This window comes from Lissotriton vulgaris, chromosome 2_1, assembly GCF_964263255.1.
Source record: "Lissotriton vulgaris chromosome 2_1, aLisVul1.2, whole genome shotgun sequence".
Lineage (NCBI taxonomy): Eukaryota > Metazoa > Chordata > Amphibia > Caudata > Salamandridae > Lissotriton > Lissotriton vulgaris.
This window is the reverse complement of record NC_141687.1, coordinates 1,189,359,760-1,189,372,362: the sequence shown is the minus strand read 5'-3', so window position 1 is coordinate 1,189,372,362 and position 12,603 is coordinate 1,189,359,760. Positions and strand designations below refer to the sequence as shown.

The window sequence follows — 12,603 nt, the reverse complement described above, 5'->3', positions numbered from 1 at the left end:
GGATGGTGTCGCTCGACTTGCAGGACGCGTATTTTCATATTCCGATCCTGGAGTCGCACAGGAAGTATCTCCATTTTACGGTGGGTTCGCGGCACTACCAGTTTGCGTTCCTTCTGTTTGGAATTACTACTGCACCTCGAGTCTTTACCAAGGTGATGGCAGTGGTGGCAGCACATCTCAGAAGGTCGGGGATTCCGGTTTTCCCCTATCTGGAAGACTGGCTGATCAAAGCAGAGTCTCCAGAGAAAGTGCTCCATCATTTGCAAGTCACAACTCAGTTGTTGTACAGGTTGGGTTGTTCGATAAATGTACCCAAATCTCACCTGGTGCCCTCACAGCGCAACCTGTTCATTGGTGCGGTACTGGATACAACTGTATGTCGGGCATTCCCTCCTCCTCAGCGGATTCGCGACATACAGGAAATGATTCCTTTTTTTCACAATGGATCGGTTGTTCCAGTCCTGAAGGTCCTTCGTCTGTTCAGTCTGATGGCTTCCTGCATTCTGCTGGTCAACCATGCACGCTGGCACATGAGGGCACTCCAGTGGTGCCTCCGCAGGTAGTGGTTTCAACACAACAGAGATCTCAGGGAGTCTATCAGGATCTCCAGAGAAACTGCGGCGGATCTGTCTTGGTGGAGCGTAGAGGGCAATCTGTCTCAAGGAAAGCCTTTCCAACTGCCTCCATCGGTGGCCACAGTGATAACGGATGCATCCACTCTAGGGTGGGGTGCTCATCTGGGGGATCTGGAGATCAAGGGTCTTTGGTCTCCAGAGGAAAGGTTGCTTCATATCAACCTTCTGGAATTGCGGGCGATTCGTCTGGCGCTCAAGGCCTTCCTCCCTTCCCTTCGTGGTCGGTCGGTTCAGGTCCTGACGGACAACACAACCGCGATGTGGTATGTCAACAAGCAGGGAGGAGTGGGGTCGCAGTGTCTCTGCAGAGAGGCTGGGTTCAGGACCATCAGATGTGTCTGATGGCAAATCATCTGGCCGTAGTTCTGAACGTGTGTGCGGACAGTCTCAGTCTGCAATTTTCAGCCGATCACGAGTGGAGGCTCCATCCGGAGGTGGTTCGTCGCGTCTTTCGGACATGGTGGACTCCTCAGGTGGACCTGTTCGCCACTCACGAGAACGCGCACTGCCCGTCATTCTGCAGTCTCCAGTTTCCGATGCAGGGAGCACTGGGAGATGCGTTTCAGTTGAGTTGGGACTCACAATTCCTTTACCCGTTTCCTCCCATACCTTTGATTCCTCGGGTTCTGAGGAAGATTTGCCAAGACCGGGCCAAAGTCATATTGATCGCCCCGGATTGGCCAAGAAGGGTGTGGTACACAGATCTTCTCCACCTCTCCTCGTGCCCGCCGCTCCGTCTCCCTCTCAGGGCAGACCTCCTCTCTCAGATGGAGGGCAGATTCTACACCCCCACCTCCAGACCTTACACCTTCATGCCTGGAGATTGAACGGGGCAACCTGAATTTTTTTTCTCTCCCGCACAATGTGGTGGATGTCATTTTATCGGCCAGGCGTGACTCCACCAAGTCCATTTACTCTTATAGATGGTCTAAATTTGTTGCTTGGTGTGGGGAGAAGTCCATCGATCCTTTGAGGGCTTGTTTATCTGATATACTCCAGTTTGCGCTTTCCTTGGCTCAGCAAGGGTTTGCGGTTGCTACTATCAAGGATTATTTATCGGCATGATCAGCATTTCTCTGTTTGCCGGATCAGCCATTTTTGTTTAAATCTCCTATTGTTTTAAGGTTTCTAAAAGGCCTTTTGAATAAATTCCCTCCTACTCCCTTTATTGTTCCTCAATGGGATTTGAATCTTGTGCTCACTTTTTTAATCGGTTCGCCTTTTGAACCATTGCACAAGTGTCCCTTGAGGCTGTTGTCTTTTAAAACGATCTTTCTTGTTGCAATTACCTCGGCAAGGAGGGTAAGTGAACTTCAAGCTCTTAATTCTAAGCCCCCATTCTTGACCATTCATGCTGAACAAATGGTACTCAGGACCAGGGCTGCTTTTCTGCCGAAGGTGGTAACTCCCTTCCATCTAGGGCAGTCCATTACCCTCCCTACCTTCTATCCTCCCCCTTCCAAGGAGGAGGAGAGACTACACCGCTTGGACCCGAAGAGGGCGGTGAGCTTCTACCTCGATAGGACTAAAGACTATTGTGTGGATGACCAGCTCTTTGTTGGATTTGCTGGCTGCAAGAAGGGGAAGGCGGTGCACAAGCGCACGCTATCGAGATGGATTATCCTGTGCATTAAGATCTGCTACGCCCTGGCGGGTAAGGAACCTCTAGAGGGTATTAGAGCTCACTCTACTAGGGCAAAGTCTTCTACATCTGCTTTGTCCAGGGGTGTACCTGTAGAGGACATTTGTAGAGCGGCGACTTGGGCCTCCCTCCCCACTTTCGCGAAGCATTACTGCTTGGATTCCGAGGTGAGGAGAAACGGCCACTTTGCGCGCTCTGTCCTCCAAGATTTTCTGGTATAGGAGAGTGGACACCCTCCTCCGGGAGTGGGGACTGCTGTGGGACTCTATTCACAAGGTGAGGAATCCACTGGCAGATGTATCCATCAGAAGAACAAGTTACTTACCTTCGGTAACGCTTTTTCTGGTGGATACAGTATCTGCCTGTGGATTCCTCACTGACCCACCCGCCTCCCCGTTGCCCACTCTTCTATACCTGAGTTACTGTAATGTTAATATTTTTATTGTCAAAGGAAATGTTTTACTTCAGTTGCTTTCCTGCATTGGTTTCACACTATGTGTGTTATCTTGACATTTATGTACTGTGTATACTGTGTATATATCTACTGTTGTCGGTCCGTCCGTGTGCCTCGAAGGCACGGAAAAAAGGGCAGAACTGATGTCATCACGCCAGCGTGGGCCTATTATGGAGTCGGTGACGTCAGCGGAGTCGCGCGTGATGCCGTGCCTCTGTGACGTCGTCCACGTCGGCGCAAAGCTACAAAAAGAATTTCCGAATGTTGCTGACGCAAGGGGATATTCACAAGGTGAGGAATCCACAGGCAGATACTGTATCCACCAGAAAAAGCGTTACCGAAGGTAAGTAACTTGTTCATTTTATTGTGACTTAAAAACTGATAACTTGAAAAAGATCTGATTATGACGATCTTGGTATCAAAATTCCTATAAAAATCTATGATATTTTCATAAATTGGTATTGGATTTCTTTATTGAGTGTGTGTCTCGCTTACTGACTCTGTGTGTGGAATAAGTGCTTAACACTATCCTCTACGAGGTCTAAACTGCTTGCCCACACTACCACAAAACAGAGCATTTGTTATAATTATTAGTGAACCCCAGTAAATCAATAAGGGTCACCTGGATTCTCTGCACTTTATAGAGAGCCTGCTTCCTACAATTACCCTCAAGTTTTATGTTTATGTGGGGTAGATCCTGTTTTTGTGTAAAACCATTTTCCTTCTTTGCATGCTTACATCTTAATAGCACTTGGAGAGAAAAGGTTGTAAAAACTTACAGGGTTTTGTGTATTTTTAGGTCGAGCCTAGACGAAAGCAAAGCGAAGCTTTGCTGTCTAGGCTCGACACTTATGTCGCCACTTTCAGGGGAATGTGGACAGCAGACTGTCACGAGCGAGCGTCTCCTGCCGGAGATTCTACCTCGTGACCGCGCACGTCGCCGTGCCTCATTTTGCCATTCTCAAACCAAGCCACACTCACGCATGCGCACATACACACACTGCATACACACACACACGCACCCCCCTTAAACAGACACATGCTGCATACACACACGCACCCCCCTTAAACAGACACACGCACGCACGCACAGACACACTCAAACAGACACACGCGCGTACACCCCCACCCTCAACCCCACTCACCGGGCTCCTCTCCCCTTACGCATGTGAAGGCACTGTGCTAGAAGGTGCCTGTCTGAAATCACCGCCGCCTCCCACAGCGGCATTGTATGTCAATTATAAGTTGGCTCCCCGTAAACACCGCCGCAGCCCGGGAACTTCGTTTGCCTCACAAATCCCGAGCGCAGCTCCTCTGACGTCAGACGAGGAGCCGCGCTGGGATTGGTGCCGGTGGGGCCGTTGCCTGGCAACGGAAGTGTCGTCGACGCCGGGCGGGAGGGGCTTCTTCGCTCCTCACCCGGGCAGCGCCTGCAAGGATGTAACACATCACATAATCTCCCCGTGCTTACAAGAAAATAAATATTTCCTTGTGTAATATTACTGTTGCTCACCGTTACCTTCGGGTCGAGGTTGCGGTATATAAAACTGCCCCCCAAAAACATAATACGCGATGGTGCAGGACAGGACAGGTGCATTGCGTGTGCACATGGCGCTCGGACAGCCCATGTGCGCGCTCACGGCGTCTTTCAGACAGCCGATGTGCACCCGCAGCTTCTCTTCTCTTGCGATCTCGGCACTTTTGCGAGCTCCCCCACGCCTTCACTTTTGCGAGCGAGGCTCGCCTCTCTGCTAAGGCGTGTCACCCGTGCCAGCGCTCAGCGTGCCTGCTGCCTCCTCAGCACAGCCTGCTCCTGTGCCTTCGTATACAGAGCCCCTCAGACGCAGCACTCGCTCCTTGCCTCCTCACTCGGTCCGGGGAGCCTAAGCCCACGTGGCACTGAACTTCATCGCCGGGCAAGGGACCCCAAGCCTCAGGTCGCTGTGAACCATCCCGGCGCGCCCTGCTGCCGAGCCCCGTGATGGAGGAGACTGACCTGCTTTGGGAGCAGCTCGGGCCATCAAAGTAAGTGCTGCTCTGGCTTTCGCTTTCCCTCCCGTCTTTTCAGTTGTCGTCATGTGTTGACATCAGTTCTCGCCCTCCTCCCGATGTCCGCATTGCAAATGCTTGTTTTCATCGTATGAAGCTTGGCTCACTGTTAATGCTTTAAGCCTGGGGCCTTAACTCATAAATGCCTCTGAGGTCAAATGTCATGAAGGTTTGTGTTTTTTAATGAGTTACTATAGCCGTATTTGGCATCTTGTACAGCGCTTGTTGAACTTGTTTCAGCATACCATCGGCAGGATCCTGCGTGAAAGGCTCTGCTCTCTTCAGAGCGGTTGAGGCTTGTCCGTTATCAGGACAGCACAGGCTTACAGACCTGGTCCAAGTTTTAAATATCAGTGAATTAATCTATTTTCTCCTTTAGCAAATTGTTTGACAACGCAGCATAAGATTGAGCTCCTAATCGGACACGATTGCGACCCAGATCTCCACACATTATCAGCTCTCCTCTGCTCTCAGTCGTGAGCCTAGAGGCCCCACATTAAACTCTGATTGTTCATAAATCATAATCCCTTAAAAGGGCCTCGAATGTAGGTGTTGTGTACACTGAAATAAGTAATTTAGTAGCAGCCTCATTGCAGAACATCTTGCCGCTGTTTAAATCTTCTGCTTGCAGTGTACTGCAAGAGATTAATGGAATGCAATGTACTGAAGGATTTATTATTGTGAATTCACGAGCCCCCGCTCAAAGACCCCCTTTAATATATGGATTTTTTTCAATTTAGCGTATAAGAAAAGTAGCGCCTAGATTGCACGAAATAATCGCTTGTCCAAATCTATTGGATGACTGAGAATACATAACGATATGGTGCAGCATGCTCACTGTGCAACATCGACTCGTGTGCCTGTTGGTAATTGAGCATTTGTGCGCCTGCCACGCTTCTCTAGCTACTTAAGCCCGGTGCCAGTCCTAAAATGAGTGTGATGGCACAATGCCGCATTAAAAAGAAATACATTGGGACAGTCCATCGAGATCTCGCCTGTGTAGTTCTGTTTCCCCGCTGTTGAAGAAATCACAATTTCTACTCGTTGCAACTTGAACTAAATGGTATTTTTCCGCCCAAAATGTCTTTTAGCGCTATAAACAATCGATGTTACATTTACCCTATTTGTGGATAATTATTTATCGACCTCGGAAGGATGAGGGGCTGCATCGATATTTCCTGGTTTTGAGCTCCTGACAAACGGCTCCCTAGGGTGTAGGCAGGCAGGCAGGGTTTAACTCAGTGCTGCAGTGTGAAGGCTGTTGATTATATATTCCTTCTTGTTTTGATATTCCAGCGATTACGCCTTTGCCTTCAGCGTCATCAATTTATGGTTGGTACTCCCCACGCCACTGTTTACGCAGATTGGAGGACTTATTTGTTTGATAATTTTCGTTTTCCCATTTTCCCTCGCTTTTTGCAAACTAGAGATGCCTCGTGCATCTTGACTGGTGAAGAGAATGGGTTAAGGCCTTGTTCATCAGCTTTGGGTTTCCCTTGTTGGGAAAGAAACTCTGGATAGGGATAGCAGTGCATGAACATTCTTAGGTTTAAGAGTAATAACGACAGTCGAATAATTGTGATGGCCTTTTTAGCTGGATGTCATTTGGTCCCATGGTTGTACATGCGAGGCAACAAACAGTCCGCATCTAGTCCAAGTAGATATAAGAAAGAAACAGTGGGGTAAAATGTAAAGTGTTTCCAATCGGATTTGGTGTGCTGCTTTTGTTTTCTTATAACCTAACCGGCTTCAAGCCACAAATAACGATGAACACCCAGAAGACGACATTATCTCTGTTTGTGACATGTCTGGAGAGTGGCGGAGAAGGATTTGTTTGAACAGGGTGCCTGAGTACTGACGCTGACACGCAGTGCAGTGTAGAAGCCCTACTTCCTTTTACGGAGGCAAGTAGGCAGGGCACAGAAGTCATGCAGGGACCACTCAAAAACTCTCTTGTATGAGTTACAACAACACACACAAACTCTCTCTTTCTCTTTCTTAGAGGAGTTACAATCACCCCCACAAGACACCCTCACTCGTTTTCATGGTACAACACACACACACATAGGATTTACAAGCATGCACACATTAACAATGTCTCTGGTTTATGTGTTACAAACACATGCACACTCTTATAGTAGGTACTACCACACAAACACCCTCTCCTTGGTGGTACAACCCACACTCTCATAGGTGGTACAACCACATGCAGACACTCTCTCAAGGAGGTACTACCATATACACCTGCAAAACTCCATCATATGAGTAACAATCACGCACACTCTGTCTCTCTCTTACAAGAGTTACAACCAACCACACAACCATGTTCTCGTATGAGTTACAACCAAACACACACTCATAGCATTTTCAACCACATACAACTGTGCTGTGTTTCCCCGTTATAGGTGTTACAACCACACGCACACAAATATACTCTCATACGAGATGCAAACACACATCCAGACACACACACAACTCTTGCAGGATGTACAACTGTATATTTGGGCTCAGGGTGCATAAGTGGCATCAAACCTTTTCAAACTGTAATTTCAGTGAGGTTGGATATTTTCATTTACCTGGAGTCACTTCGGGCCTCCTCAGGTCATTCTTGAAATAAGGCATCCTGTCCAGTCACCTTGCATAGCAAACATTTATCTCCGAATTGCCAAGATACTCGGCTCTCCTGTATTTTTCCATGCAGTAATGCAGCTACTTAGAGAGTTTACCGTAATGTTTGAGAAGACTGCAATTACTTATGGGTGAGTATTCGCGCTTTATAAGATTACTGATTGATTGATTTACTACCTTTGGTTCGCAAAGTGTTGAGCATGTTATGTTAAAACCAGGACTTCCATTCCCTTTTTGATAGAATCTTTTTCAAAGTTTATAAATATGTGCATTAGAGAAAGAAACAAAATGGTACATCAGCATCTGGATATATATATATTTTTTTGAAGCCGCAGGAGTGTAGAGCCCCTCAAAAAGCCCTGGACCTGGGCAAGAATGACTCTTCTGCCCCACTGCCTGCAAACCATCCCCTTTCTGGTAGGCCTAGACCTTAGTGATCTTGGATAGGAAACTATTGTGTATGTAGGGCTTAGGTTATATTTGTAATCGTAGAATGTTTGTAAAGTGCAAAACACATCTAAACAAGCATTTGCAATGCAATAGGTCTAGTATTTGCGAGAGTTTAACATATTGGCATTGTAATTGACAATGCCTTTTATTTACGTTTTATAAACCAACACATAAATAAAAGGCATTGCCATTTACAATGCCAATGGCTCAAACTCTAACAACTGCGAGACCTATTGCATTGCAAATGCTTGTTTTTATTAACTTCCACCTAGACCCTTGTATGGTCCTTCGACTGTCTTGGACACTTCTCGTATTACCTTTAAACTGCGGTGGTGATGCACATGGCAGGTTTAAACCTCCTACTACGTTAATAGCTGAGCATTTTAACTTCTAGGTTACCAGAATATTTGTAATTGATGGAATGGATTTTATTTCAGGAGGACGGACTATGTGGTGACTCCAAGCTCCGGAGACGAAAAGAGGGTTTTCCAAGAGCAGGTAAGAAGAGACATTTACTTCCATTATCCAAAATTCTAGAATTGTAGGATTTATAGATCTTAATCTACTATTGAGCAAGTTGCAACAGTAGGTATGAACTGCACAGCATCATTTTTCATAAAGCCCAGCCTTTGGCAACGCCAGTCACATCACAAAATGAATATTCTGAGGGAGTTGCACACTCTTTTTCCCCATTATTATTAGTGAAGTGGGAAGCAATGTGCGATGCCCTGTGAATGGCTGCAACTGCAGTGACCGAGGAATTGCAAGGCATAGCTGACTTTTAGATTTTATGTAAACATGACATGTTAGATTATTTGTGGCCCTTTGTCAAGCACAGGTATGGGCCAAATTGCCAATAGTGACCAGAAGGAATTGAAAAGTTGCAACCTACTCCCTAATCATAAGATAATGCTTATTGGGCATGTAACAGTCTCATAGGCTGTTGGACTTCTTTATTTATTTGAGGACTTCAGGCAACCTGAAATTAGCAAACTGACATTCAGAAACAAGTGTACAAAGGGCTTATGATGTAGGTTCGTTCCACATGTTCATCGATCTTCTGTTTAAAAAACTTATATCTGAGAACTATTAAACTGGCCTGTTCATCAAATATCTTTCGGAGTGGACTGCCACTTGATCCTCATCAAGAACTTCACCTTCCTCTAAGACTAATTCAAGTTAATTCTTAAATGTGGATTGTGAGAAAGTCCCTTCTTTCTTGCATTGGTATGGCCCCACCTTTTTCTGACTGCTGATGTGCTTGACTGAGTGTGCCCTGGGCTCCTGCCATCCAGGTACCCAGAGCCTGTGTTCCTTCCCTAAAACTGTGTTGACACTAAAACCCAATTGGCATCTCTGGCCACCTATCAGCCCCTAGTAAATGGTAACCTAGGTACCCAGGGCATGGTGACCAGAGAAGACCCCTGAAGACTGCAGCACTTATTGTGCCACCATCAGGGGCCCTGTACCCTGACACCCACACCCTGCCTTTGCAGGCTGAGTGTCTAAGTACAGAACTAAACCAAGAGTCGACATGGCACACATCCCTGTGTTCCATTCCCACAGAACCCAGTGCCCTGGCATACTTCATTCACCCCTCTAGCTGGGTGCCCTATGACAGAGGTGTGGGCACAGGTGCATGAGCCCTGTGCCCCTACAGTACCCAGGGCCATTCCTGGGCACTGTAAGTGCAGTGATGCCATTCAGAGTATATGGTGCTGGGAGGTTGTCATTACGAACTCCACAGCACCATAATGGCTATACTGAAGATTAAAAGTTTGGTACAAAACTTCTCAGCACATTAAACCTGCACTGATGCCAGTGTGGGATTTAATGTAAAATGCACCAGAGGGCAACTTAGAGATGCCCCCTGAAATCCTAACCTACAATGCACGTCTGGGCTGAGTGGCTGCAGAGGCTGCCACACAGCAGACATGTTGCTGGACCCTTGGGTGGAGAGCCCCCCACTCTCCTGGGCCTGCAACAATGCACATCCTGGGCGAGGTGCTAGGTCTCCTCCCCCAGGATGGGCAGGGGGAAGCTTCAAAGGCAGTCCACCTCTGTGAGCTTCTCCAGACCATTTGCTGTACCCCGCAACTGGTCCCCACCAGTTCTGACCCTCACTCTGGCGGGAAGACTGGCGGGAAAAACTAAGTCAGGAAGGGGGGTGTGCCAGCCTATGCCCACTCCACCCCTCAGGTGGGGGAGACGAGGTGAAGCACGACCCCGGGCTCTGGCCATCTTGAAGATGGGGAGCCCTGCCCAATCCCAGCTAGGCTCCTGCCCCCCTCCCACAGGAGAGGAGCAGGCAAGGGGGTGTACCCACCCCAAGACAGGGACCTATTGGTCCCTGCCCTTGCCCTACATGTAACGCCCCTAAATTCAGTATTTAGGGGCTCCCTGAACCTTCCTTCCTCAGATCCCGATAAGAAAAGAAGAAAGAAGATCAAGACGAAGAAGACCCGCCGTGCAGCTGCTAACAGGATGACAGCAACTGACTTGGCCCCAGCCCTACCGGCCTGTCGATCCTGGAAACTGCTACTGCCTAATCCCGGTGACTCCAGCGGACAGCAACCTTGGGACACCCAGAGTACCTGCCTGCCTTGACCATCTTAAAGACTGAGACTCCCATCAGCAGAGGCTCTGCTGCAACAACACCCCTGGTGCCAGCCAGGAAGCTCCGGACCAGCCCACTCTGCACCCTCCGTGCCCGGCCCGTGCCCGAATGATCCAAGACCACAAGGACGTTCCCCCGGCGACTGGGACCCGAAGTCCAGTTCCCAAAGACCCTCCTCGACAACCCCGACGACGCCTGCAGCCTCAGGACAAAGGACCCCTCTGACCGCGACCAGCAGGGGTAAGAATTCCTGACCTCAAAAGACACCCCTGCACCCGGCGCCCCCCGGCCCCCTGTGCCCAACTCCTGGGTGCCTACCTATCCTCCAAGATCCCAACTTACCCCTCAAAGTGTTGGTCGCTCCAGAAGATCCTCCGTCCCCGAGCCTCCAGCCTTTGTTCCCTTTTCAAGGTCCTCATTGAATAACATTTAGCGCACAACAGCTCAAAAGCACCCTGCACCAAGCCGCCGAGTACCGCTGGCTGTGCCACCTTTGTCCTATCCTGCTTCCCCCTTTGTCCTAAGCAAGTGACCAGGAGCCCAGCTTCCACAGCTGCGTGGCCTGCTAGCCAGCAGACACCAACCGGAGGCCCCCTGTCCCCCATTGGATAACATTGGGCCTAACTACCTCTGCATCCGGCCGCCCCTGCCCCAATGAGAGTGAACCAACTGTACCTACCTGACACTGGGGGACCCCTTAGTCTATACCCAGAACCACAACTTCACCAGTCGAGTACTCACCAGGAAACCGGTAACCCACTTACCTGCCATTGAATAACATTTGTGCCCTTTGACTAAGCACTCCTTCTCCCCTTGTTGGGGAAAGATCCAATATTTTACTCTGGAGTGTCAGCAAAGCCGCTGAGAGAGTCCACTGCGCCAAGGGAGCCACTCACAGCTGAGGTATGGTATGGCACCCCAAAGTACTCCCTCTCCCCTTTTTGGGGAAGGATCCAGTATGTAGACCTTGGAGTCTCAGAGACCCCTCTGAGAGAGTCCACTGCGTAAAGGGAGCCTCCCGCAACAGAGATAGTGAAGTGATACCCCTTCCCCTGGGATCACAGCTTACTGGACTTTGGACGTCGTTTTGACTCGTCTACCGGTTTGTGTCCCCATCGCCCTTCCCCTCCTCTTTCCATGCTGTGTCCTTTACCCTCCCTTCCTCTTTCCCGCCTTCGTTACCTGTCTACTTCCCCAGCTCATACCCCCCCTCCTCTGAATCTTTCCCCTTGCCTGCTTTTCCCCTTACGTATTTGTGCTTATTGTTTACCTCTATCTTAAAAGTAACAATGTTGCCATGCTCTAATATCTGTGCAACCTTTGTAACAATGTAACCTGTAACTATGATCTGATGCTCATGTAAAGCGCTCTGATACCTCCGGGTCTAGCCAGCGCTATATAAAACCTTTAAAATAAAATAAAAATAAATAAATTGACTGGTTTGACTCGAAAAATCTCCTGTCTACTTTTGAAAACGTAAAATATTCATATAAAATCATCCGAATTCCGAATTCTGAAATACTCACCTGTGTTCCGGAGAGGAGCCAGTACTGTACCCAGTAGACCAGTACTGAACCACAAAAGCAATCCCTAGCGGGTTTACTAGTAACTTGTATTTTCTCCATAGGAACCCATTGTCTGCATTTCTATGACATTTCTTCGAAGTGTCTATTTTTGAAAACTAGAAATATTCTTTAAAAATCATACGTAATACTGAAACGTAATTACTTACCTGTTTTGAGTTGAGACGCCAGTGCTGGCCCCAGGAGACCAGTGCTGGATTACAAAGGTAACGAGATCGTACTGTACCTGCAACCTGAATTTTCTCCCATTGGATAACATTGCCAGATTTCTGTTGAAAAGCTTCTAAGTGTGAACTTTTAAAATCGCTTTTTATTCTTGGAAAATCACAATAAAACCTAAATCGTTTTTGCTAAACTGTTTTCAGCTTAGACCCCAGGACTGAACCAAGGAGCCAGTCCTGGAATTACCAATGTAATCTACAAAGTAATCAACTGTGTTTATATAATGAAATCCATTGAGCTCAATGCTAAATTGTGTGTAGAATTGTGTTGCCTATTGCAACACCTGTACCTATTGTCTTTACAAAGTATTGCCTTCCTGCAAA

General features: G+C 48.0%; 1 protein-coding gene across 4 annotated transcripts in view; it reads left to right on the top strand.

The window, feature by feature from the left end:
- NFRKB (nuclear factor related to kappaB binding protein) overlaps window positions 1-12,603 on the top strand; it is a 988,461-nt gene that overhangs the window by 240,149 nt on the left and 735,709 nt on the right. For all 4 annotated transcript variants that reach the window (XM_086956902.1, XM_086956901.1, XM_086956903.1 and 1 more), the window contains one exon: window positions 8,296-8,356. In XM_086956902.1, the coding sequence (XP_086813028.1) occupies window positions 8,296-8,356 (61 nt within the window). The remainder of the gene's footprint in view (window positions 1-8,295; window positions 8,357-12,603) is intronic.